Raw genomic sequence first — 27,705 nt, forward strand, 5'->3', positions numbered from 1 at the left:
CACTGAATGATCAGTGCATTGGGAACACCTACTCGGTAACATGTTGGTCCACCTTTTTGAGCGATTGCTGATTTCAAACCTCCAGGAACAGATTCCACAAGGTGACGAACATCCTCCATACTCAACCCATGGCCGCTGCAGCAGTTCCGTCAGGTGGTGCAGATTTTGCAGCCCTTTACAGTTTATTGTTCAATGGGGTTACAATCCACTGAGTTTGGAAGCCAAGGCAATGTGGAGAATTTGTTGTCGTGATCCCAGCTCAATGACACAGTGTTGTCCTGTTTGAAAGATGACATTGTGATCGGGGAAGACTTCCTGAAGATATGAGTGCAGATGGTCAGCTAACGGGGACCCTCTAGCATCCATCATTCAAGGATTGTGATGTGTTGACCAATGGTCCCCAGTCCATTACACCCGTTGAACGGTGCACACGGGCGATACAGCCACATGTGAATTCTGCCATCCGTATGGTTTAGCAGGAAACTGGACTCCTCGCTCCAGACGACCTTCCGCCATGTGTCCAAGGTCCATTGACATCTTTCTTGGGCTGCCTTTGGCTATTAAACCCCAGTCAGCGCAAAGTACGCCGGGAATTTGTCTAACTTTCGAACTGTTGTACTGCTGGGTCAGTTGGTTCGCTGTGGCATGTTGAGCTGAGATACCTTCTTGATACATTTTCGGTAGTCTGGAGCCCTGATGAGGAAGGTTAAAAAAGTATTAGATTCATCTGTTTTTTGGTACTTGTGTAATGAGAAACTGGATATACAGAATACAGGTGACAGGCTTCCTTCCGTAGAGTTGCCCATTCTTCGTTGATATCGAGTAGAGAAGTCCTTTTAATGTTTTGTACCTTTATACTGTAGTTTGTGTGCTAAGAGTGGAGTTATTGACTTGTATTGTAGTAATATATATATATATTTTGCTTCATTTCAGTGAACTAGAAGATGACCTCCTGGAGGAGGACTTCTTACCTGGGAAGAAGGTAAACTATTCGCATCTTTGCACTGCAATCTTTGTAACTCTGGTATCTGCCTTTAAATGACTGACTGACTTTTTGTGTTTGGTCTTCAGACTTCTCTAGATCTATCAGATGAGGAACTTAATGATGATCTTCTCCAAAGTGATGAGGAGGAGCTGGACTTAACAAATTACAGGTACACATTTTAGCTTCAATCCCTGTTCACCTTGATTTTATCTCTCTATTATAGAAGCTTCAATGACTGTTGTTTTTTTTTTTTTTTTAAACTGGCTAAAATCATGTGGACACAATTGAGTATTCCAACGCTACACAAATTTGCGATTATCCACGTGACAGCATAGCCAAGTCTCATAGACAAGTAAAAAAAGTCAAAAATTTGCCTCCAATCTGAATATATATACAGTAAAACCTCTACTAACGTTAGTAATCCATCCGAAAGCAATTGGCTTTACCTGAAACCGTTGTTACTCGAGGTAATTATTTCTATAGGAATCAATGTAAATCTAATTAAATTGTTCTCTATGTTCCAAAAAACACCAAACCACATTTAATGGAGAATAAATATGTTCTTTAATACCAATAAACAATAAATGAATATAAAAGACTACTGTAAAGAATAAATGAACATGTTACTGTGTGTGATCTGTGGGGTTACATAGGACGGGAGGTCACATCTACTACATTATCTGTCCTCAGCGTTATCACTGTGTTCTCTGTGCTGTTACATAGGACTGCAGGTGACATCATTATTTGTCCTCGGCATTATCACTGTGTTCTCTGCGCTGTTACACTGGAGTGCATTTGTACAGTACTGTACTAGTGTATTACCCATCGCCTATGATGAAGGGTGGGTTGCATTAGCAGGAGGAGGAGATGCCGAACAGGAGATCACACGGGTTGAGCAGTAAGGTCACAGTAAAACCTCTACTAGCATTGACCTCTTCTAAAGCTGATTTCAAGTGAGGCCAGTTTTTGTAGCCAAAATTTTGTCTCTAGTAACATAACACCGACGTGTTCAGGCCCACATGACCTTGCTGCTGAACCCACGTGATCTCCTGCTCAGAGTCTCCTCCTGCTGCTAATGCAACCCACTCTTCTCCATCATTGGCGACGGGTAATACACCAGTACAGTACAACTGTACTCCTAACAGCACAGAGAACACAGTGATAACGCGGAGGACAGATGATGTAGTAGATGTCACCTGCAGTCCTATGTAACAGCACAGAGAACACACAGTACTGTACCTGTATTTGGTGTCATGTGTTTTCAGTTTACTGTATATAACTTAACCCTTTCCTTTTAGCTCCATCATAAGACTTACAACAGTACAGTACTACCCCCGCGTTCTCCTGCTCAGTGTGGCGACTAGTTACTTGTACAGTGGGTACTGCTCAGTATTCGGTGTCATGTGTTTATTTTGCATATTTAAGTTTCAATAAGTTAACCCTTTCCTTTTAGCTCCATCATGGGACCAAAGAAAGTTTCCAGAACCAGCAGCACTTCGAAGAAGAGGACCAGGACCACGATCACATTGAAGAAGGAAATCATTGCAAAATACGAGAGTGGTATTAAGATTGCTGAAATTGGCCGCATGTACGGGAAGGCACCATCCACGATAAGCACCATTTTGGCGAAAAAGGAAGCAATAAAGGAGGCTAATGTAGCGAAAGGCGTGGATATGTTAACAAAACGGAGATCGCAAACAGTTGAAGATGTCGAAAGGTTATTATTAATTTGGATCAATCAAAAACTGTTAGACGGCGATTCTATTTCGGAGGCCATCATATGTGAAAAGGCCAGACTGCTGTATGCCGATCTCCTTCAGAAACTGCCTGAGATGAGCGCCGGTGTACGTCGTGATTTTAAGGCCAGCAGAGGCTGGTTTGAAAAATTCAAGAGGCGTACTGGCATCCACAGTGGTACTAGGCACGGCGAAGCTGCGGGTTCAGACAAGTCCGGGGACGAAAGATTTGTGCCCGAATTTACAAATTACATAGAGGCTGAAGGATTCATCCCCCAACAAGTCTTCAACTGTGATGAAACTGGCCTCTTCTGGAGGAAAATGCCAAAGAGGACATTCCTTACACTGGAGGAAAAGGCTCTGCGCGGACATAAGCCTATGAAGGATAGGCTAACGCTTCTGTTGTGCGGTAACGCTAGTGGTGATTGTAAGGTGAAGCCCTTACTGGTCTACCATTCCGAAACTCCTAGAGCTTTTAAGAGAAACCGTGTGATTAAAAGTAAGCTGTGTGTGATGTGGAGGGCAAATAGGAGGGCATGGGTCACGAGGGCAATCTTCATTGAGTGGATGAATGAAGTGTTTGGGCCGAGTGTGAAGAAGTACCTCCAGGATAATGAGTTGCCCCTTAAGTGCCTCCTGGTAATGGACAATGCCCCTGCACATCCTCCAGGTTTGGAAGGCGCATTGTCGGAGGAGTTCAGCTTTATCACGGTGAAGTTCTTGCCCCCTCATGCCACACCACTCCTCCAGCCCATGGGCCAGAGTGTCATTTCAAATTTCAAGAAGCTGTACACAAAAGCAGTGTTTCAAAGGTGCTTTGAGGTGACATCAGATACAGAATTGTCCTTAAGAGAGTTCTGGAAAAATCATTTCAACATTCTCACCTGCATTAGCCTCATAGATGAGGCTTGGCAGGGAATGACATCCGGGACGATAACCTCTGCCTGGAAGAAGTTATGGCCAGGATGTGTGTCTGTGAGAGAGTTAGAAGGGTCTGAGCCCTCCCCTGATGACCCTATACGTGTGGTGCAGTCAGTTGTCGATTTGGGGAAGGCCATGGGTTTGGAGGTGAGCGCTGAGGATGTGGAGGAGTTGGTGGATGACCCCCGTGAAGAACTCACCATCGAAGAGCTGCAAGAGCTTCACCTAGAAATGCAACAGCCGGCAGATAAAGAAGCTGCTTTAGATGAGGAGCAAGAGACCGGGGAGAAGGTGCCTTCTTCAGAGATTAAGGACATCCTATCCATGTGGCGTAAGGTGCGGGGGTTTGTGGAGAAGAATCACCCAGACAAAGCTCTTGCAGGCCATGTCTGCAGCTTGTTCAATGATCATGCCTTGCCCCATTTTAGGCAAATCTTGAAGAGGCGGCGGAAACTGACCTCTATGGACAGCTTACTTGTGCAACATGGGTCCACTGACTCTGAAGCCGGTCCTAGTGCCAAAAGACCAAATTTCCCTTCCAAAGAGTAATATGCTAAATGTTCAATAACATGTTCATTTATTCTTTACAGTAGTCTTTTATATTCATTTATTGTGTATTGGTATTAAAGACCTTATTCATTGTCCTTTTAATGTGGTTTGCTTTATTTATTTATTTATTTTTTGGGGGGTGATGTCTAGAACTAATTAATTGGATTTACATTGACTCCTATGGAAATAATTACCTCAAGTACTAGTGGTTTCAGGTAAAGCTGATCACTTTCGGTTGGATCAATGTGTGTGTATGTGTATATATAGTGTGTAAAAAAAAAAATATATATATATATTTATATCTAGATCTGTCTGTGTATGTATGTGCAATTATGTGTGTGTATATTTCTCATCAGATGTGAGATATATATGTAGGAGGGGCGATATAAAGAGTATATGTGTGTGTGTGTGTGTATATATGTATGTATATATGTACAAATCTGCACCGCATGTCCTTTTCCCCTGCGAATTCTGCAAATATTTTTTTCACACTATTTGGATGACTTTTGTCGAACTCTCTTCCTCATGACTTGTACTGTAAAGTATGCTGGAAATCCATAACATTTGCACTACGTGTGAACGTGCCTGAATTCTGCTCAAGCTGTGCTGCGTTCACACGTAACTGATTTGCTTCATATATTCAGATTTGCAGCAGATTTCACCCCTTTTAGCTTTTAATTCATTTGAAACCCTGATGCAGATCTGTACCCGATTCTGTAGCCAATCGGAGATCTGTAAACTCACCCTTAGGCCTCATGTCTACGGCCATATCGGCAAAGCGCTGCAGGTCTCCACGGCCGTATCAGTAAAATGATGTCTTCCCGCGGGTAATGTGTATGAAAACGAAGCGCATACGCAATGCATTGCGTATGGATGGCGTTGCATACGCTGCTTATACCAATGTATAGGGCTACTCTGCGTAGAGCATGCTGCAATCTATCTGCACACCTTGTCTATACGCACGTGCATGAATCAATGAAAGTCCATTGATTTTCATTGACTCCACGTATCGCGCGGTTGTGCAACGCACACATAATATGCAGTGAAAAAAAGCCTGTGGATACGAGCCCTCATACCGATCGTTTCAGGGGTTCTGGAAAAACTTGCATTTCAAAGTTTGCAGCGAGCAGCAGAGAGCGTCTGTTGCTCATTAATATTCATGTATTCACTGCTTGCCCCGCCTTCCCTGCCGCTGATTGATTGGGGGTCTCCATATGCTCAGTAATACAGGAAGGTCTGTCAATCAGCAGCAGGGGGGGTGGGGGCAGCAGTAATGTATGAAGAGTAGTGAGCCACATCGGTCTCCTCTCTGCCACCCGCTGCGGACTTTGAATTGTAAGTTTTCCAAAACCCCTGAAATGATGGGTATGAGGGTGGCTTCACTTCTGGGCTGGGGATTCTTCTTTCCTCCTCAGTTTGGGGGGGAAACCCCTGCGTTCAAGCAATTCCTTCTGGACAGAAGCGAACAGCTGCGGTCGGAGCCCATTGACTATAATTGAGTCCGCCCAGCGGGCCGGCTTTTGGACGGAAGAAAAAGCGCTGCATGCCGCCCTTTTTCTTCCGGTGTCCATAGTAATATAATATGTAAGGCCAAAAAAAGCCCAATGTCCGTCCAGTTCAGCCTATTTACCTCCAGGTTCCGATGCAGATGTGAAACCGCCCTAAGTGATGTAGCGGTGAAATCGGCATGTTTGCTGCTAGATCGTAGTGCCCAGACCGATGCCTTCCCTTTAACTCTAATTAAAAAGGTGGATTTCCAAGATTAATGAGGCCAGCAATACAGAATTATTGGAAGTTGGGCTGAGCCTTTTTATTGATAATTTTTTTTCAATCTTTTCTCAATCTTCCAATTTTAATCTTGGTTTATTTATTGTTTTTACCAAACAAGCTAAAGATTCCAGGACACTTTTTTAAAAAAAAAATTTATGTAAAGAAACCGCATGCACAGCAATTCCTTAAAGGGGCTCACACTAATTAACTTTTATCACCTGCCCACAGGATAAGTGATAAGTCTGATTGATGGTGTCACTGCTGACACTTTCACTGATCCCGAGAATGGGGGTCCCGTTTCCCCTGTCCCCACTTTGGGCTTGCTGTACCCCCCGCACTGAGGAGGAAGTTGAAAGGAGAGATGGCTGCACATGTGCTGCATATATTCATAATGGGACTGCCGGAGATGGCGGAGTACAAGTGCTGAGCGATTTCCGGCGTTCTCGGGATCAGTGGGGGTCTCGGTGGTGAAACCTCCACCGAATTAGACTTTTATAACTATCCTGTGGGTAGGTAATAAACGCTACTTTTGGTACAACCCCTTTAATATATATTGATTATGAGAATTGAGTGGGACAATTCTGATCATTACTTATAAAGGAATTGCTGTGCATGCCGTTCCTTTACGCCAAAAGAAAAGTGTCCTGTTTAGTAAGAAGAAGAAAAAACAAGCTTAAAATTGAATTATCGAGAAAAGATTGAATAAGAATGGGATATGAGCATGAATTACATGAATATATTTGAATACTTGCCCAGCCCTAATTGGAGACCTAAAGATAATGAGCTTTCAGTTTACCTATAGTCCAGTCTAGCACTAAATTAGATCCACTCTTTTGTATTGTAGCTCACAAGGAGTAACCGTTAGCCTTAATGCGACCGCTGGCGGCAACTCCACCTTTGACCTTTCTAAAAGCGCGAATGAGGAGTCTGTAGGAGAGGATGTCGAATTTGAGGAAGCGGAGCCTGAAGACGTTTATGATGAAACAGAGGAACTGGCAACTAGCGCTGAAGATCTGGGTGAGGCCTTCGAAGAAAACTATGAGGAGTTGGGCGAAGAACAGGTAGAATATGCGGAAGAAGGCGGCAGGGATGAGGTGCTGGACCTTGAGATCAATGAACCTCTGGATGAATTTCAAGTAAGTCGTCTTGTATCTCTGTTGATCAGGGGTTTTCATGTGACTCGGGTTTGAGGACAATTTGAAATCTATTCTCTTCCAGTCGGAGAGATGAAAATTAGAGCCATTATCAGCGCTTGCCAGTCTCTTTATCTAGATGGTGACAAACTTTCCGTTGACAGCTTGTTTGTCGTTCGGTAGCGGTCCTTTTGTTCCGCCGGACGTCAGGAGAGAATCATGACCTTGAGGATTGTATCCTCACGGATGAAAACCGCTTTGTGTTCCGAGGTCCACTCGCAATTGTTCATACTATTTAATGCAAAAGCTATTATCTGGGCTTTTCAACAAGATCTGATAAAGTCATCTAAAGCTAAAAGATTATTGACTTCCTAAAGACATCTTTAAGGTGCTTACTCCCAGGGAATGATTGATTGCTTGCGCCGGTCATTTTTGTAACTAATAGCTGTCCGAGTCTGAATGAAGAGATTGAAGATCTGTGTTTACCCGCAGAGATAATAGATTTATAAAAAAAAAAATCAGTTCTTTGTGCTTTGGCCGCGAACAATAAGAGCTAATCTTATGGAATGTGTGGATAACTCTGTACAAGCAAAAGCACTTTGCAAGCATCCGGTAATGTTTGTCCGCCAGTTTTCTGGCCTACGAAAGTCACAACTGCTAAAATTGTGACTCTTAAGCTTTTAAAGCGGGTCATGCCACTTTTTCAAAAAGTGAGCAGGGCCTCGATTTATGAGCCGTGGCCCACAGATTTACTATACCGTATGCAAGAAACCGACGTACATCATAGCGGAAGTCTGCACAAGCTTTGATCTGACGTAGGTTTCCTTCTGGCGCATGCAGTAACTCAGACGTCAAATGTATTAAGGGGCTTGTGCTTTATTCTTTCGTGTCACTGGTGCCGGCCCATAATTTACTTAGGCTGGGTTCTCATTGGGCGGATTTCAGGTGGAAAACCTATGGTTTGGCCGCAGCGAAAAACAAGGAGATTTCCGCCGGCACTTAGCCATGGGTTTTGAAGTGACCTGGCCGCACGCTCTTCCACTGCAGCCGGCACTTCCATAGAGGAGAGCGCGGCCGCAGCAGAAGAAAAAAAAACGAACATGCGGTGGCCGGCGAATCCGTGCAGTAGCCGTCCCTTGTGGATGAGATTTCTGAGAAATCTCGTCCACATGGCTGGCTAATCCCGGGGTTAGCGGCTGCAGGCGGATTTGCCGCGTCAAAATTACGGACGGAATTTCCGCGGCAAATGCGCCCAGTGTGAACCCAGCCTTAGACTGACTGGTCTAAATAACTGCACTCTGTCAAATTCGAAGTTGTTGTTTTGCTGCAAACATCGGCATGCAGTTTCATCTCAGCAGATGTGAAAATGATGAGTTGTGATGGGATTAGATGAACGGTCTTGTCACCTGAGGTCCTAAAAGTGGTTCCCCCCCTTGGACTATAAAAGGCTCTCGGAGGCTCCTTGTGTGTAGTGACCTCTTTTTTACGCTTATGTAGAGCTTGTTGACCACTAGACGCATCTATGAAACAATCCCAAGAGATTTGACCCTGTTAACAGATCTTGGGGTCACTTTATTGGGATGTGAGAAGCTGGATGGTCGTATTGATGGATTGCCGCCACTTGGGCTTTTCCAACCAGACTGTTAGGAGGTGTTGGAAGCAGTGGATGCGTGAAGGTACATCAGGTGACCGGGCTCAGGACCCCCCGACAGACCACCAGTAGAGGGTCTTCTCATCGTCCAACAAGCATGAGCATCAACTGTTTTGTTGTCCGCCATCCAGAGACAGGATGCTCAGTTATAGCAACTGTGGAGGGATATGCTGCAGGATACCATATGGAGCCTGTATGCCTTCATGCCCACCCGTATCACACCTTGTGTCCAAGCTAGAGGCGGTACAGCAGGGTACTAGAGCCTCTGTATCCCTCAGCAATCCCTACACCAGCGTACCGGAATGCTCCATGTGAATGAAGTTGGTACGTACGTGCTAGAATGCTGCTTCAATAACCTCTATAGGACAGGCAGAGATCGATGTGCTCAACCATCTTCTCCCGTCCTATAGAAGTGAATGACGCTGTGATGACACGTGTGCAGTGCCACTCCATTCACATGGGGCATTCAAATGTACTGGTGTCAGGATCACTAAGGGTCCCAGCAGTCAGATCCCCAGCAATCCCTAATTTATCCTTTTGATAAGGAATAAACGTCATTAATGGGAAAGCCGCACCAATTTAAAGCCTTTAGCCTCCCTCACACAGACATTTGCAGAAGCACGTGTTTACTGCGGTTTCAGCAGCGCTGGAATGCATTTTTCCAGCGTTTTCAGCACAGCTGAAAATGCAGCTAAAGTAGCTGAGGAAAAAGTCAATGTTCACCTAGCTGGCACCATCTGGGTCCCTGCCACTGTTCTCTGAAGCTCTGGGCAGGATGCTGGGCACTTGTAAGTGCCGACAGAGCATCTTTTGCTAATGACATAGTTTGAAGACCCCGCCTCCAGCAAATGATTGCTCTGTTTGGCTGAGCGCTGCCATTGAATGGCTGTGATTGGTTCCTCGAGCACTGACTGACCCAATCTGAGCCAGCGCTTGATGAACCAATCAGAGCAATCTCTTACTGGAGGCGGGGTCTTCAAATCCCGTCACTAGCAAAAGATGCTCCGTCGGCAATGACAAGTGGCCGACAGCCTGCCTGAAGCTCCAGAGAGCAGCGGAAGGGACCCGGACGGCACCAGCCAGGTGAGTATTACTTTTTTTTCCCTAGTAGTAGATCTAGTGCTTGCGTTTAATGCTGCCTAAAACGTGGTACTAAGTTGTGCCACGTTTTTGAGCTGTGCTGAAACCATTGCCCATTGATTTTAATGGGCGATGCACAGCTGAAAATGATCAGGATTAATGGACGCTCAAGAAGAGAATGGAAAGTGTTCTCCTGAAGTTGGAGAACCTCCAGGAAGGCAATCCAAAATAAATCATGGGGTCGGAGGAGTCTTTTAATTCACTTTCTCTTTAGCTCGTTCTGCTCTTGTCTCATCTGACTGTCCTACAATCCGAAACTTCACAAGTGATCAATCATCCTTTCACAGCAGAGTGATGCTCCTGAGCAGCAGAGTATCCCTTTGTCTCCTGTAGCAAACACTACGCCCTTTATCCCCAAACCTCTGCTGTCCAAAAGATGCAAACACCCTGCCCACCTCTTAAAGGGCCAGCGTGTACACCCATCTTTCCAGTCAATCTCTATAGGTTCCAGTCTAAGGTTTCCTTCCCCACTGGAGGGTCCCTGAGCATATAGTCGTCTACTACAGCGTTTTGTTTTTTTTTTATTTCCTAATTTTGACCTGTCCTACTCGGCTTTTCCATTTTTTCCTCTCCTGACTTTGACATCTATTTGGTGGCCATGGTTCTTCTCTCCGCTTCCTGGCCTGTTTCTCAACTAAGCACGATATCCGCCTGCCCTGACCTCCGCTCTGTTCCTAGACTGTTTCCGTCAGGTACAGCACTTCTCAAAAGCTTTGTTGGTCCTGACCTCAGTTTTCTTCTTCGACTACGTTCCTATCTGCGCCCTCTAGTACTGCGATACGTTATTCTTGACCAGTTTGCGTCAACTGTGTCCAAACCTTGACTATATCTGTGGTAGCAGTCTGGGGATCCTTATTGATAGCGGTAAATGGTGGAAATCAGATCTAGCCCTAAGTCAAATTGATTCAGGGGCTTAGTGGATCCACGATCACTGCGGTGACCATGTAGATCACAAGTTGGCACTTGCAGGCCACGTTTGATGCATTTGGGAATGAATGCATAATGAATATGTCCCTTTAATCCTGCATTTTCCCCTTTAAGGATGAGGAATACTCCCAATCGTACAAGAGACAGAATGTTAAACAGCAGCAATTTGTGGAGGACACAGTTAGAACTGTACGTGATGTGCAGATAGAAGTACAAGAACCGCAGGACCTTGCTAATGAATCTGAAGAGGTAAGTTGTACAGCTACATCTGTAACATTACAGTCCGCTTTCATATTGATGATTGAAACCCTTTTACGATGTGTAGTGATTAAAGGGGAATTCTGGGATATTTTTAACTTTTTCGCCATTGATGACTGACAAGATCCCTGCCCGTCAGCTAATTCTGGGTGCTGCTGTCACTGTGGTCAGCAGAGGAAACAGAAAGCACTGACCATAGCGAAGTGGCCCAGGTTGGTATTGCAGCGTAGCTCTCACTGAAATGAATCAAAAGCTGCGCCTGCAATACTAACCCAGGCTGCTGCACTAAGGGGGGTGCTTTTTGCTTTCTCTGCTGACTGTAGCAACGGCAGCTCCAGGAATTGGCTGGTTGGCGGAGATCTGAGTGGCGGGTTCCAACCTATCATCTATTGATGATGTTAGTCATCAATAGGAACAGTTAAAAATGTCCCAGAATACCCCTTTAAAGGGAATGTATCATCAGAAAATCATCTACTGTGAAAATTTGTTTTTGTTACATATTTGTCATATTGTAGAAGTGGATTACAATGAAAGGTGACGCCTATATATAGATAACAGAAGATCCACCATTCACAGTAGATAATGTCACAGCTCACCTCCTCTCCCTCTCCACTGATCACTGAGCATTCCCATAGCACTTTCCCACAGAAGTCAATGAGTTCCCCCTGCTGTGCATTGTGTCTATGGCCCATTAGGCTGCTGTACAGAGCAGCAAATATCAGAATATTACTAGTCGGTGGCCGCAGCGAAAACTGCAGCATTTTTGTTTTTAAATTTCACGTAACGTGGAAAATAGAATAAAAAATCTTTACGTGTTAACCTATTTAACATAAAAACTTTGTTTACATAGAGGCTCATTTTCTGATGACACATTCCCATAAACCCCTTCATGACACGGCCTATTTTGGGCTTAAGGACGCAACTATTTTTGGCGGATTTTCATCTCCATTTTTCAAAAGTCATAACTTTTTTATTTTTCCGTCGACGTGGCCGTATGAGGGCGCGTTTTTTGCGTGGTGAACTGTAGTTTTTATCAGGGCCACTTTTGGGTACATTGACTATATTGTAAAACTTATTATTATTTTTTCATGATAGCAGGGAGAGAAAATGCATCAATTCTGCCATAGTTTTTTTTGTTTTTTTTTACAGCATTAATCATGCAGCATAAATGACACAATACTTTTTTTCTGCGGGTCGGTACGGTTACGATACCAAAATTCTTATATATTTTTTTTTTAGATTTTTACACTTTTTTTTAATTTTTTTGTTACACTTTTTGGGAAATCTTTTTTTTTTTTTTCTTTTTTCTCTATCGCTGCATTCAAAGTCCTGTAACTTTTTTTATTTTTCTATGTACGGCGCTCTGTGAGGGCTTATTTTTTGCGAGACGAGCTGTACTTTTTATTGGTACCATTTTGGGGAATATACGGCTTTTTTGATCACTTTTATTGCATTTTTTTGGGAGGCAAAATGCTAAAAATTAGCATTTTGCCTCTTTTATAGCGTTTTTTTTACGCTTTTTGCTATACAAAATAGAGTGTTCAACTTTTTGTACACGTCGTTACGGACTTGTCAATACCAAATATGTGGCATTTTAATTTTCTTTTACCCTTTTTTTTTTTTTTTTTTTTTGTATGCTAATATTTCTTTTCTTTTTTTACACTATTTGAGTCCCTCTGAGGGACTTGCAGCACTGTACCTATGATGGCTGTGGTAAGGCATGGCATAACATTGCGAGAGCCGGCTGGAGACACAGAGGGAGCACGCTCCCTCCGTGAACGTTTTCCCTGCCACGATCTACTTAGATCGCAGCAGGAAAGGGGTTAACAGCGGGGGGGCATCTCTGATTCCCCCCCCCCCCCCCACCCCCTCGCTGTTGCAGCGGGAGGCCGGCTATCACTGACAGCCGACTCCCGCTGCGGGATAGCGCGAGATCAGTCATAGGGCGGGAAGGGGTTAAAGGGGTTTTATGAAGATGGTAAGTGATCCCTTATTCGTGGGATACGGGGATAACTTTGTGTGGGTTCCATCATTCCCTGGAATGGGGGTCAAGAATGTCCATATGTGAATGGAGTGACAGTTAGACATGTACACCAGCACTTCATTCATTTCAGTGTGACCACCAGATAAAGACAAATGCCATCTCATGTCCCCGTTGAAATTGATGAAGGGAGAGTGCACATGTGGGACTGTTGGGAATGTCCACTAATAACAAACTTGTCTTCGAACAACCCTCTTAAAGGCTTTTTCTGGGACTTAACTATTGATGATCTATCTTCAAGCTAGGTCGTCTATAGTGGATTGCAGGGATTGCAGAGATTCCCCACAGATCGTCTGTTTGCCCGGCTCGCTGCCGGCACTGGAAACGACAACTGTGTCTATGTTGCTGTGGCCCAGGTCGCTAATGCAGTCACAGCTCCCATTGAATTCAATGCAATACCAATCTACGCCACTGCAACTTGAACAGAGCTGTCAACCGCCAGCTCTACATACACTGAAGGCATACTGAATAACAGCTGCTCCCTGGGGGTCCCTAACAGGTGATCCCCTAACAATCCACTATTAATGATCTATCCTGAGAGGTCATTAGTATTTAAGTTCTGGAAAATTGGTTGTATCAGAATCCCCTCTTATCGCCTATCCTTAGGATGAGTGAGTCTGATTGTTGGGGGTCTCGCTGCTATTATCCCTGCCAATCCAGACAATGGGAGTCCCGTGTCTCCCTCTTCCTGTCACTGCGTTGTCACTTCACCTCTAGCAGGGACATCAGAATGAATGGAGCAGTGGCCAAGCATGTGAGGCCGCTGCTCTATTCATCCCAGTGGAGCTGATGGGAATGGCCTAGTGCTTGTACTCGAATGGAACAGCACTGTGCATGCATGACTTATGCTCCATTCACTCTCCCCCTCACTGCGGACGTATTGGACAAAGGACCTGCATTCTCAGGATCGCTATGGATCTCAATAGTGAGATCCCCACTGATAAGATTTTTATCTTAACCCCTTAGTGACCAAGCCTGTTTGCTCCTTACTTGTACGTCATCGCCGTTTTCTATTGGAAAATGGCAATCACAGGACTGCGTACCGCGGCCCCCCGTGAAAACTCCAGGCTGTTGGGTATGTTTGGTAGCCAGGAGCAGGGAGATTTTGAATTACCCTGGCAATCCGTGGCTTTTGGGCATGCATCTGATTTTTGGCGGCGTGCGCAGAAGCTGTGGTAAAGTCTGCGGATAAATCCAGGGGCTTTAGGTACGTAATTTCATCTCTCCTCATGGATATGATCAGTGAGGAGGGATGAAGCTTAAAGGTTTTTTTATTTTTTTTTAACTTTTTAAAAACTTTAATAGCAGCGATCATGTGACCGGGAACCGCATTCAGTGGCTCTCAACGATATCTCTCTGCTCTCAGCTACACATCGAAACCGGGAGTCAAAAGAGATTTTGAATTTCCCAGGCTGTGCGCCCTTCTGCGCACTTGCCAGACGTATGATGTCTGGCGCTTGCGCAGAAGGCGCCGTCGGAATCGGGGAGGTCAATGGGGTGGTCACTAAGGGGTTAAGGATAGGTAATAAACGGTGATTCTGGCACAATCCCTTTAAAGCGAACTTGCCATCACGTTTGAGCCGCAAAAAACGGTTATGGGGCTCAAACTAGTGGGAACAGGGAGCCCCGTTCCTGCGTTCTCACAGCCGCGGCGGGCACACAGCATGTGTGCACTCTCCTGTTCATCTCTATGGTAGACCGTGCGCACACAGCCGGCTGAAGAGTCACGCTGTGCGCACAGCAATTCTACGAGGACACAGTGCAGTAACTGAGTGCAATGTCAGTATGAAACGCAGCACCCCTGGTGCCCCATAACGTGTAGTTTTCGGGTGGGGATCATATATGATGACTGGTGGTCTGTATCTCGCTTGTGTAATATTGTATGGCTGTAGACTTTGACACATTTCTTGTACTGGCTTGTAGATGATCAATGACTCCCAAGAGCTCCCCTCACACACTAAAGAATTTGATGAAGACGACGAAGATGAAGAGGAGGAAGACAGCGGTCGTATACGCTTCAAAAGTGAACGTAAAGAAGGGACAATAATACGTCTTTCTACCACTAACCGCGAACGGCGAAATATTCCAGAGACTTTAGGTAACTTTCTGAAACCCCTATTGTTACTGCCATTTGTTTTATGATCACGCTGAGATTATTGGGTGAGCGGTTTAGTGGCTCCTTCTGGAGTGTTTCTTAGAAGAGTCACCTATAGGAGAGCTTGTCACATAAGGGTCTTTATGGGTTGTCCAGTATTGGCCGAACATGGCACCAATGGGATCATAGCTGTAAACGAGGCGATTGTGAAAACCATTGAGTGTAGCTGGGTCAGAAGTCTCCTACACTTCTGTGGGTGTTAAGGAAACAATGTAGCGCTGCACGCTTGGGTGTCTGTCATTTCCGGCCACTGTCTGCAATAATGTAACTGGATGAACCCTAACAGTCGTGCTGATTGCCTCGTGTAAAGCTGAATGAGCAGCCGTCAACTTGCAAATACATTGTCAGCGCTTGTTCTTACGGAAATCTGCTACTTCAAAGTTCCCTTAGCAGGTGTGATGTCCGCTGTGTTCTCTGCACTGGGATGTAAGACGGCTCCGCTGGGTTTCCTCTACTTTCCTATCTTATGAAGCTGCCTGCCTGTCACTGTTCCATCCTGAAAATAGTGGATGATGATTATGGGGCACGTGATGCCACCCCATCCATCAGCGTCCCATTGAGGCGAACTAGACACGTATGTAGATGTGCAGAAAACTGACTACAAGTGGGAGGCGGTGATGGATTGGCTTGCATCACATACCCCTCCAACATCAGCCATTTTCATGATGCAACTGTGTAGCTCTTCAGGAAGGCGTAAAGGAAGGTGTAGTAAAGGGGTGTGAAGACGGGCTAATTGCATTTTTTAGTAAGTTGCCAGCATGCACAAAGATGCTGATTTACTAATCTGATGTAAAACTCAGAGAGTCTGTCACCTACTATTAGCTCTATAAGCTAAGCCTATGGGCTGAAAGTAGGTGATCCCTGGAGTCGGGGATCTAGGTTTTATACTCGCCTTTCCCGTTGTTATCCCGGTGCCCCCTCTGGAAGGTGCCACTCAATGCATGGGGCGAAGGCTTCCAGCGCTGACACCGGGGAAATTATGTGGAAATTAAAGGAGATGTCCCGCGCCGAAACGGGGTTTTTTTTTTTTCAACCCCCCCCCCGTTCGGCGCGAGACAACCCCGATGCAGGGAAGTAAAGGAAGCTTACCGGAGCGCTTACCTTAATCCCCGCGCTCCGGTGACTTCAATACTTACCGCTGAAGATGGCCGCCGGGATCCTCTGTCTTCGTGGACCGCAGCTCTTTTGTGCGGTCCACTGCCGATTCCAGCCTCCTGATTGGCTGGAATCGGCACGTGACGGGGCGGAGCTACACGGAGCCGCTCTCTGGCACGAGCGGCTCCATAGAAGACTACAGAAGACCCGGACTGCGCAAGCGCGGCTAATTTGGCCATCGGAGGCCGAAAATTAGTCGGCACCATGGAGACGAGGACGCTAGCAACGGAGCAGGTAAGTATAAAACTTTTTATAACTTCTGTATGGCTCATAATTAATGCACAATGTATATTACAAAGTGCATTATTATGGCCATACAGAAGTGTATAGACCCACTTGCTGCCTCGGGACAACCCCTTTAAGTATAAAACTTAGGTCCCGGACTCAAACAAATGCTGGACAAATATCTGTCTGGGATGATTTAGTGAATCCTGCATTGAGCAGGGGGTTGGACCCGATGACCCCTGGAGGTCCCTTCCAACTCTACCATTCTATAATCCTGCACTGAGCAGGGGGTTGGACCCGATGACCCTGGAGGTCCCTTCCAACTCTACCATTCTATGATCCTGCACTGAGCAGGGGGTTGGACCCGATGACCATGGAGGTCCCTTCCAACTCTACCAGTCTATGATCCTGCACTGAGCAGGGGGTTGGACCCGATGACCCTGGAGGTCCCTTCCAACTCTACCATTCTATGATCCTGCACTGAGCAGGGGGTTGGACCCGATGACCCTGGACGTCCCTTCCAACTCTACCAGTCTATGATTCTGCACTGAGCAGGGGTTTGGACCCGATGACCCTGGAGGTCCCTTCCAACTCTACCAGTCTATGATCCTGCACTGAGCAGGGGGTTGGACCCGATGACCCTGGACGTCCCTTCCAACTCTACCAGTCTATGATTCTATGACTCCAGGGGTCACCTGCTTTCAGCACATAGGCTTGACTTTTATAGGGCTTAAAGTAGGTGACAGATCCTTTAAGCCCTTAACACTACATAACGCGGCGTACTTAGGCCGAGCCGGCTTTTGCTGATAGCTGGCCTCCCACTGCAACAGCGGGGGGTGCATAAGGACAGTGACATAACCCCCACCCCTTCCCTTCTGTTAACCCCTTACATGCTGCAATGTAGATCGTGGCAAATAAAGGGTTTGCAGAGGGAGCGCGCTAAATCAGAATGGTCTGGCACTTTGTATCTACTCTGTTCAGGAGTATACACCAAGCAGCCACCCCCTCTATATAGGTGGTTGTGTGAGTGGCTGTCTCATCGGTGTCCTCCGCAGATGTATTTGGCTCCCTCGGCAGTATGGCTGCCTGCATGCTGAGGTGGTGCACATGTTTGCCCTCCTGTGTCAGTACGTATACGGCCATTTTCAGTGATTGTTTGTATATTTGCCTTTCTGTGATACATTCGCGTCTCGGGGAATGCAGTTACATGCTCGGTGCATGGGGTTTGTATGGAGCGGGATCGGTGGCCAAACCCATTCCATACATGGTGTCAGCCATCTTTGAGAGCCGACGCCCCTCTAAAACAGCAGCGAATATGCTGATCGTGGCTGTTAATAATTTAAATATCGCTGCCAAAGTATAAAAATGGGTGTTAGTTTATAAAACCTTTTTCCCATAGTAGTAAAAAAATTAATTCAAAATAATAAAAAAAAAAAATAGTTTTAACCGTGTCCGTAAATGTCTGATCTGCGAAAATAACGCATTATTTATTCTGCACGGTGAATGTAGGCAGGAAAAAAATACACAATGACTACAAGGCACTTTTTTGGTCACCACCTGTCCAAGAAATAATTTAATAAAAAGCAATTAAAAAGTCTTATGAATGCCATGATGTTACTAAAATAAGCTTTTATTGATACATGTGCATGTAGATCGCGGCACGCATTGTGAGCCCTATACGGTTGTAGAGGCAGCGTGAGTAACGCTGTCCATGAAAAATAAATTGCGTATGACAGAGCAGGGGATTTATAAAAAAAAAAAAGTTACACTGCGCATGACGCGTGCGTCTCTGCCTGCAGACCCGCTAATTACTAATACCGGACACCCACAGCGTTTAACCAATATGGCCGTGGACATGAGGCCTTATGGCTATCAGAAGATGGCGGCAGCAAAGACATTTCAAAAGTAGTACAGCAAGAAAATAAACTATACATTCTGTATCGTAATACTCGTACTGCCCACAGGACATAGAGGACATGTTATTCCCCCCTCCCGAAATGAGTGCGCCTTAAAAACCACAACCGCTCCCCCCCCCCCTGCACCCCGACCCGAATGTGGCTCAATTGCACTTTTTTCTATTTCACTTCATTTTAGAAATGTATTAAAGTTTTTCAGAACATTATATGAGACATTAAATGGCACCATTGAAAAGTACAACTCGGCCCACAACAAACAGCCCCAGGCAGCCGCGCTGGTAGAAAAATAAGAGGTACGATGTTTTTGAAAGTGGGGCCAAGAAAAAAAGTTAAAAAAAAAAACTTGCATTCAGGATCCCAAATCTATTGATGCGAAATCCCTTCTGTCCGGCGCTCCGGTTTTCCGTCCATTTATTGCGACCCAGTTGAGTCCTAGAAGTTCCGCTCTTCGGCGCAGCGCCATCTAAAGAAACACTTAAAGGAGGAATTAACATTTCAGCTGAAGTAACAAACATCATTTCCATCCTGTCACATACCGGTGACCTTTTGTGACAGCTTGTCTCTATTGGAGGGGAGGATTTTTACGTGCTGATTAAAGATGTCATTTGAAACCATTTTATTACCGGGGATGGTGAAATTAATCTTGACACTTGGAGCCAGATGAAAAATAATTGCTGATTCACGGTAGTCCAGTGCATGCCGGAGCGGCGGGGATGGAAGGGGGTGAAGATCACATCTCTCATGTTGTGTGTGGGATTGCTAATTAACACTTTCCTGCGCCGGAGCCTCCGCTGTTTGATGACCTCTCTTATTGAGTAGTAAGTCGTACAACAGCCTGTCCTTTGTGTCCTCGCTATACCGCTTACTTCTAGATGGATGCAAAGATCTCCAGACCAAGAGAAGTGCTCGAGAGCCGCTGGCTTCTAAACTGAAAGATTTAGGGGCGAAGGGAAGTTTTTAGGTGCCAAATATAAATAAACGTCTAATTAAAGGTAATTTGTTAGCTACTTTGAGACGATCAGCTAAGCGTATTGTACTGGCACACTGCGTCCCGGGATGGAAGTGCTTTCTGCACTGTCAGCGCTCAGAGCCGCCGCTGATGGCATCGCACAATATACATGGGCATAGCGCATGCCGCTCAAGGCATTCAGTGCCAGGTTGGAGTGCTCACATCAGGGGAGAAGTTAAGTATAAAACTTGCACCCCTGGACTCTGAGTCAACTGCTTTGACCCTCTAAGCTTAGCTTATGGGGTCTAAGTAGCTGACAGTCTATTTAGTGTTACAATGAAAAAAATGTACTGTTTTTTACTAAAAAAAAAAAGCATACCTCCTGAGTGAAGCGCCCTCCCCCCAGTATAATGTACATAGTGCCACAGCCTAGTAGACATAGCCACACCCAGAAGTCCGCTCTTTGTGTATGATGATCACGTCCAGTGTTGCATGTTCACCGTATGACAGCTACGTTCAAGTTCCACGCTTGTATAATAAACGCATCCGGCACTCCCCAACTACACTATAACCACATCTAGTGCTCCGCTCTGGCAGTATAACGATGCGATCGTGGCAGCGATGGGGAGGGATGCTGATAGGCTAGCATAGCAGCCTTGAGGGCTCCCAGGACAACATCAAAAATCACCTGTAATACTGAAGTATTGCAGTATATAGTACAATTGATCAAATGATGCAAGTCACAATGTTTTAATCACCGAGACAGAGAAAGTCCCCTAAGGGGAAATAAGTGTATCACCGAGGGAACCACTAAATAATACTAAAATATAACTTTTATTATTACAAAATTAAAATATTTACGATAAGAGCGTGGTCAAATCTTAGATAAATGTTGTGCCTATAGTGACCACACGGCACAATAAGTTTAAAGTATGCTCCTTGGATAGATAGGAAAATTCATAAATTGTATTGACATATACAGGTGACTCGGTCTCAATACCACCATCAATAGTCTCTTAGTGCGTATGTACCGTATATCACCAGCTTAGTACACTGTTTTATTTATTCTCACACACTGGTAATGGAGTATCAAGTGCTGTATGATCGCATACACCGTAATGTGTGGAAGCTAGAGGATGATATTATACTTCCTTAGTAAGATAAGATGAAAAGGAATGGTATATAACTGTGGAAATTGTACCAAATTTAAAGTCCAACACTAGAGGTTTGAGAGATTCAACATTGGAGTATAGGCAATCTATTATCCAAGGTGTCAGTTCACTAAAGCTTAGATCACTGACAGTACTAATGCATTATGCTGCTTGTAAGTGCTTATACTAATTTTTATTATTTTATTGACATCAGTAAAGCACTATATGGTTACAACAGTGATGCCCTAAGGTCATGTCACATATAATCATATGGACAGACTAGGTCAATCTTACTGTTTAATAGTCGCTTTAGAGAAAGTGTCATGTAAAAGGCAGAACTGGTTAAAAGTCCCAATATGCCGTAATGACCAGTTACCTCACAGCTTAGATAGCATCATAAATAGTAATTAGCCCAGAAAAATGCACTGCAGTGTATAGACCTCGGCTTTCTGCCTATTAAAGGTCACTTTATTCAGTGCTCGCTCATAAACGTCACCATCAACGCGTTTCAACAGCTCACGTAATTAAGCTGTATCATCAGGACGGTATTAAGCACAGCAATCACAAAGTGAATTGCATGCAGATAATTTGACTGAGTATTTGTGCAGTCATTGATGTTTAAGACCACATCACTTAAACACCTGGCAAAATATTGGTGCAGTTCTTGATGTATAAAGCTGCACCACTAGAACAATTTTAGGCTAAGTATTAGTGCAGTCATTGATGACTAAGACTGCACTAAGAAGCTATGTAGCAGAGTGAGGTGAACAGCCTGTCAGGCTGAACACAAATGAGCAGGTTAAAAAATACAATTTTCCCATTTTTTCCCCTAAAAGAATAAACTATTAAAAAAAAACCCTACTTATTTGGAATTGCCATGTATGTAAAGTTCAGAGTGACAGAATTATGGCTTTTTTTATCTTGTTTTCCCAGCTTCCCAAAAAATTGAATAAAAAGTGATCAAAAAGATGTTTCCAAATGTGATACTAATAAAAACTGCTGCTCCCCCCACCAAAAATAATCCCTCACACAGCCCAATCGGTGGCAAAAAAAAGTGTTAGGAGTCTCAGAATACGGCAGCAGGAAGCAATTTATGTTTAAGGAAAAAAATTACTCTTTTAAAAATAGAAAAACATTTGAAAAATGATTGGTACATTAATGTCCTGGGCGCCCCGGGGTTGTATGGAGCGGCCAACGAACCCGCGCCATACATGGTTTATGCTGGCTGTCTTGACAACTGACAGACGCCCGCAACAGCCATGACCAGTGTGAACGCTGATCACGGCTGTTCACTCTTTAAATGCCCCAATCTGTGTTCGGCCTTTCCAAATGGCTCTCCTCCAGGGCTACATGGATGATTACCTGTGGCCCCTCTTGATGGACTGGCTCTCAAAGTGCAGTGAAATATTGCATAAGAGCTCAAACAATTGCAAGGTCTAAAAAAAACAAACCCAAAACATTTTTTTAGAAAAAATAAAGGTAATACATTGGGGGGAAAAACCCTCTTCCTATATTAATAATAAAAATCAAATGAAAGCATCAATAAGGCCGGGTTCACACTGGGCGGATTTGCCGCAGAAATTCCGTCCGGAATTTCGCCGCCGCTAATCCCGGGATTGGCCAGCCATGTGGACGAGATTTCTCAGAAATGTCGTCCACACAGGACGGCAAATCCGCCGCGGCGAAGCCGGTGCTGCGGTGGGGATTCGCCGGCCGCAGCATGTTCTTTTTCTTTATTCTTCCTCCGCTGCGGCCGCGCTCTCCTCTATGGGAGCGCCGGCCGCAGTGGAGGAGCGAGCAGCCGGGCCGCTTCAAAACCCGCGGCTAAGTGCCATGGGTTTTGAAGCAGCGCTTCTCCCTGCGGAAATCTCGCGGTTTTTCGCTGCGGCCAAACCGCGAGATTTCTGCCGGGATTCCGCTGTGTGTGAACCCAGGCTAAAAGTATGATCTGCACGGGGAAATCATCAGACAAAAAAAAAATGCAAGACCAGAATTGCGAATCCCAAGAGTAAATGTAATGAAAAGCGATCAAGAAGTAATGAATTTCAAAATGGTACGAATGGAAGCTACATAAACTTCCTGCAGAAGAGCGAGCCGGCGCGAAACCATATCTACGGAAGAATAAAAAAAGTTATGACTGTCAGAAGAGGGCGCCAGAAAATGACATGTTTGTAAAAGTAGCGCAGCAATAAAGACGCTATAAATTGGTGGTGGTGTTATAATCGTACTCGGCCAGAGAGAATAAAGTTGTGACCTTTTGGCTGCAGCATATACGCCATAAAAACAAGCCCCCCGCCCCCCAATCCTCCCAAAGATGGCGCAATTGCAGTTTTTATCCCCATTTCACTTCACTTAGAATTTTTTTTTAACCCCTTAAGGACACGGCCTGTTGTGGCCATTAGGATGCAAGGCTTTCTTGGGATTTGAATCTCAACTTTTCAAAAGCCATAACTTTTTTTTTTTATTTTAATTTTTCTTTTGGATCCAATCTTGTATATAAAACGCTAAATCTGTTGTCATCTATAAGTCCGCAGTTCTGGTCCGATTTGAGTGAAATTTTGCATGAGCGTTCTTCACCACCTGGCGTCGCATACTGGCGCGATTAAAAAATCGAAAACTCACTGACTTCCCTTGTAATTTTTGTTGCCAATAGCAACCAATCACAGCTCAGCTTTCATTTCTTATACTGCTGAGGTAAAATGAAAGCTGCTCTGTGATTGGTTCCTAGAGCTCAGCTTTCATTTCTTATACCGCTGAGGTAAAATGAAAGCTGCGCTGTGATTGGTTGCTATGGGCAACACAGATTTTCTTTTGGACAACTTTCATAAGAGTCTGGTGCTCGGCGCATTTTTATGGCCGCTTTGCATATTCCAGGACTGCTAGTCCTAATATCTTTTTGAAAGCTCATTTTCAGTAACCAGTCCCTGAGCTTATAGCGCCGTCTGACGCATGATATGTGTACTGTGTAAAGAGGCCTGGTGATCCGCGAGCCGCATGTGCGATGCTCCATGTAAACCCTTTCTTGCATATTACAGAGCTGTCTGAAGAAGCCAAGGCTTCCCTGCAGGAGTTTGAAGAGAAGGAACGAATGCGCAAACTAATGTCCTATAACACCAGAAGAGGCGGCAGGCGAGGCGGCTTTCATGGCATGTCCCGTGGCATGGTGGACCAAAGACACATGACCGACAGGCGAAACCTGAGAGATCGCCATAACCAAGGAGTAAGTTAGCATTACTGGTAGTTCTAGAGTTTGTGCTCACAATCTGGACATTGCGTAAGGCGAGGGCTACACTGCGATCTTGGGATTGAACACGCGTTTCATGGCCAAAAATCGTCTTGTCGCTCTGCTTGCAGCTCTTCTGGCCGCCCTTCTCCATTCAGAGGGTAATCCCATCTCAGCTTTTCATAGCAGAGATGCGAAAACCCAGCCCTCTGTTTCCAACCACCGGAAATAGCAAAGCCCCTCAGCCCAATGCTCTATGCATAACTCTTAATTGAGTTATGAAAACGGCGTAGTGCGATGTGTGATGCTGTTTCCGTAGATCCCATTTACTTCAATGAAAAATATGGAAACACTGGGCTGAAGCGCGCAGCTGTTTTTGTTGTTACCGGCCGGTGGCCAGTGACTATAGCCGCAGTTTCCCATCCTGGCTAAGAAAAGCCAGGATGGCGATGCCCCTTTAAGAGTAAACATGTAGTAGTTCATAGATGGATGGCAGCCTGTTTATATGGAAGGCAACAGTTGCTCAATTTTTAGGTGAGCTAAAAATTGAGCGACTCGGCAACTTACCGATTCTCGCTCACTTGCCCTGTCCGGTCCAGTTTACACAGGCTGACAGTTGCCAATAATCGTTCTTTTAAGCGATCCCTCGGGCGACTATCGACCCATGTAAAAGTACCCTTACTGGGGCCTGACCGTTGCCAGACAGCCAGTTTGGATTTCTCGAGACTGTCAGGTGACAGCAACACAACCGCATTCACTTCCATTGCTCGCGATGCAGACTGAACGATGCAGCGATCTTTGGCCATTTGATGTCACACAAAGTCGGCATTTAGCCCTTACCTATATAATATCAGGGCATCTGCTTACTATCTGCGACTCTTGTGGACTCTGGCCATCTTTGTATTGTGTGGGCAGCGGTTCATTTGAAGGGCCGCCACGTGATTCATTTCTGCTGGGGGAATTGCTGGCGGCTCCCAAATTAAAGGGATTTATAATGAAATGAACCCTTTAAAGTGACAGTCCTTCAGTTACAGTAGTTTTTTGCATCGGACTGCAGGAAGCACTCAGATTTTAGACAACAGCAGAAAATATTTCATGGTAATTAAAATTTCCTTGGCGATTTAAAGAAGCGGAAGGATTAACGTCACAAACTTGAGTCCCATGCAAGGACAGACAGTGGATTTTGATGGGGTTCTTCGGGACAAGACCGTTCAAAATGTGAGCTTAGAGTGGTGAATTATTATATATTTCTCTAGAGACAAAAAGTTAAAAACCTTGGAGGAATCTTATGGGGAGGTTTGCTAATGAGAACTCTGAGAAGTTATAAATACTCTGAAAACTCATAAATAACCTATGTGGAATAGTCTTCAGTTTAGGCAGACCTCCTAGGTAGACAAGTGTGAGAGGCCCTGGGGGCCTGTGCTGTCTGGATATTGCTCCATAGTATGCTATGGGGCGATAGATCATTCACCTCTAGTTACATGACAGCAGGAGGCTTACCCACAGAACAACCAGTTGTCCGCTCACTGCTGCTCAAGAAGAATTCGGGGCAGGATAGTGCCGCTCTGCCCAAACCATAAGGAAATGGTCAGGGGGGTCTGGCATTGCAAGATTTTTTTCTGAACCTTATAGTCCAAAAAAAGTGGGTGTCTTATTTCCCTATTACTGTGTGACCTCACACCCTTCTGCAGGATCTATATATACCTTATGTACACTGAAATGTCTTTTTACAGTTGTTACTGAACTAATGTGTTGCTTTTCCCTAGCAGCCTATTCGCAGTCTGTTCAAACAGCAGAACATCCAGCCTCTTCTTCCGATGCCACGATCTAGGAGTCAGTTGTCATCCGACGGGCTACATTTGCCACAACAAGAAAAGCCAAGGATGGGAAATAACACACTCTTGGCGACACCTACACAGCAACCTAAAAATATTCACATTAATCCACATTTTAAGGGGAACGTGAACCCAGTCCAAGGTGAGGATTGTCTGCCTTTCATGTAGTTATTGGTGCCTGCATATAATGGACAAAGTGGTGTGTGTGCCATCTTACTGGGCTCTAATGGGCGCTTTAAAAGTGACCCTCCAGTTTCGAGACACAATTTCAGCCGTGGACTTAAGGTGAGGGGGTTATATTACCTGCTGATGTCCGTCCAATCCACTAGTTTGGGATCTTGCTTTCAGATGTGCATGATGGCTACTGCAATATTCTAGATTACTGTCTGATTGGCCAGAATTGATCATGTGAGCGATGCCGGCTAATCAGACAGCAGTGGGAGTTAGTCTGAAGATTGTATCAGCCATCTTAGACAGCTGAAAGCGGGACATGGAACTAGTGGATTATAGAGGCATCAGCGTTGAAGACCAGCAGCAGGTAATATAATCGCCTCCTCTGGTCCCAGGACGTAAGCTTGTCCCGAAACCAGAGGCTTACATTACTAATCATAGTAGCGGTGGTTTTGTCCCCCATAAAGCCGGCATCGAACTGTGTAAAGGCCATTTAAATGAGCAACGATTTTATTGATCGGCACTCGTTAAAGGGCATTGATGGGCCCTTACATGCTCTGCTAGAAGATGTAGTTTAGCAGCTTTTGCCCAATTCTGAAAGCTGATTGGCCTGTTAGGTGATCTGCTTAACAGTGAATGTCATTTGGCAAGACCGTTGTTGAGCAAGCCCGAGTCTAGCCTACGGCTACCGCTGCACGACTGATGCTTCCACACCAAGAGTACAAAGTGGCATAGCAACATTGCTAGTTGTGAATGTAGTTGCGTTGCTCGACACGGAGTGATGCGACCGTAACACGGCAGCTGGGAACTAGACAAACCGGATGTGTTTGTAATTTTGAGTGACTTTTCCACTCGCCTATCTCCAGCCATTCAAATGAAAAGGAATGGAGCCGCAGCATGCTTGTGAGACTCGCCTACCATTCAGTCTGCTCCTCACTGTAGGGGGTGCTGTAAGCCCACAGCAAGGAGGAGGAAGAGATATAAGACCTCCATTCTTGGAATCGGTAGGGATCTTAGCGGTGAGCCCCCCCCACTGAACAACAAGTTATCCCCACTGCTGTAGATAGGGGACGACTTGTGATTCTGCTACAACCCCTTTAATTGTACTCTGTCAAGAAAATCTATTACAAACGTAACTCCAAAAATTGTGGCCAACGCTCTGTAACACTTTTTGGGAGACCCTGTGGGGTGCTTGGTGCTGGACACAGCAGACGGGCCGGTAAGTTACCGTTTGTCATGGAGTTTGACCCCTACTTCTATATTCGCTGGCTCTCTTATCTGCTGCTAATGCATTTGGCTCCTCATTTAGGATTTATATTTTTTTACAGGTTTTTCTTTTACTTCTTTATGTGACATAAAAATGAACCAAGTTGGTGTTAATGAAACTGACCAATTAATTGATGTCAGGTCTCAGAAGCTGTGTAATTAGGTCAGACGAGATGTGAACGTTAGATTAGAATCCGGTGGCATTCATGTCTTCTTTTTCCCGCAGTTCCCCTTCTGCCGATCCCGACCCAGCCCCGTCCGCCCATGGGGCCGCCAAGGTTCCCCGTGAGTATCTGAAACTTCTTCATAAATGTTGGTGCAATTTCTGAAAAGTCACCCTAATATTTGACTGGTGCGCACAGCTTTATATCCCTGATATGTGATGATTTATCTTTGCACTTTAGGGAACGGATCGCCTATATAGTCATTACTAATTAGAATCACATAATGACACATTTTTCATTTTTTCTATTCACTTTTTATTTTCTGGTTGTAGACTTTTCTTGGTTTGTTTGGTTCTGTCTGTATATGACTATGTTGCGGCCATC

The 27,705-nt window shown here is 45.0% G+C and overlaps 1 protein-coding gene across 3 annotated transcripts in view; it reads left to right on the forward strand.

Annotated features, from left to right (window-relative positions):
• RBM33 (RNA binding motif protein 33) overlaps positions 1-27,705 on the forward strand; it is a 107,827-nt gene that overhangs the window by 24,125 nt on the left and 55,997 nt on the right. For 2 of the 3 annotated variants that reach the window (XM_066585053.1, XM_066585055.1), the window contains exons 3-10: positions 934-982; positions 1,072-1,154; positions 6,806-7,097; positions 10,927-11,061; positions 15,035-15,209; positions 23,698-23,882; positions 25,652-25,862; positions 27,384-27,442. In XM_066585053.1, the coding sequence (XP_066441150.1) occupies positions 934-982; positions 1,072-1,154; positions 6,806-7,097; positions 10,927-11,061; positions 15,035-15,209; positions 23,698-23,882; positions 25,652-25,862; positions 27,384-27,442 (1,189 nt within the window). The remainder of the gene's footprint in view (positions 1-933; positions 983-1,071; positions 1,155-6,805; positions 7,098-10,926; positions 11,062-15,034; positions 15,210-23,697; positions 23,883-25,651; positions 25,863-27,383; positions 27,443-27,705) is intronic. The other variant, XM_066585054.1, reaches the window with a different exon arrangement.

The sequence above is a fragment of the Eleutherodactylus coqui genome, chromosome 12 (assembly GCF_035609145.1).
Source record: "Eleutherodactylus coqui strain aEleCoq1 chromosome 12, aEleCoq1.hap1, whole genome shotgun sequence".
NCBI lineage: Eukaryota > Metazoa > Chordata > Amphibia > Anura > Eleutherodactylidae > Eleutherodactylus > Eleutherodactylus coqui.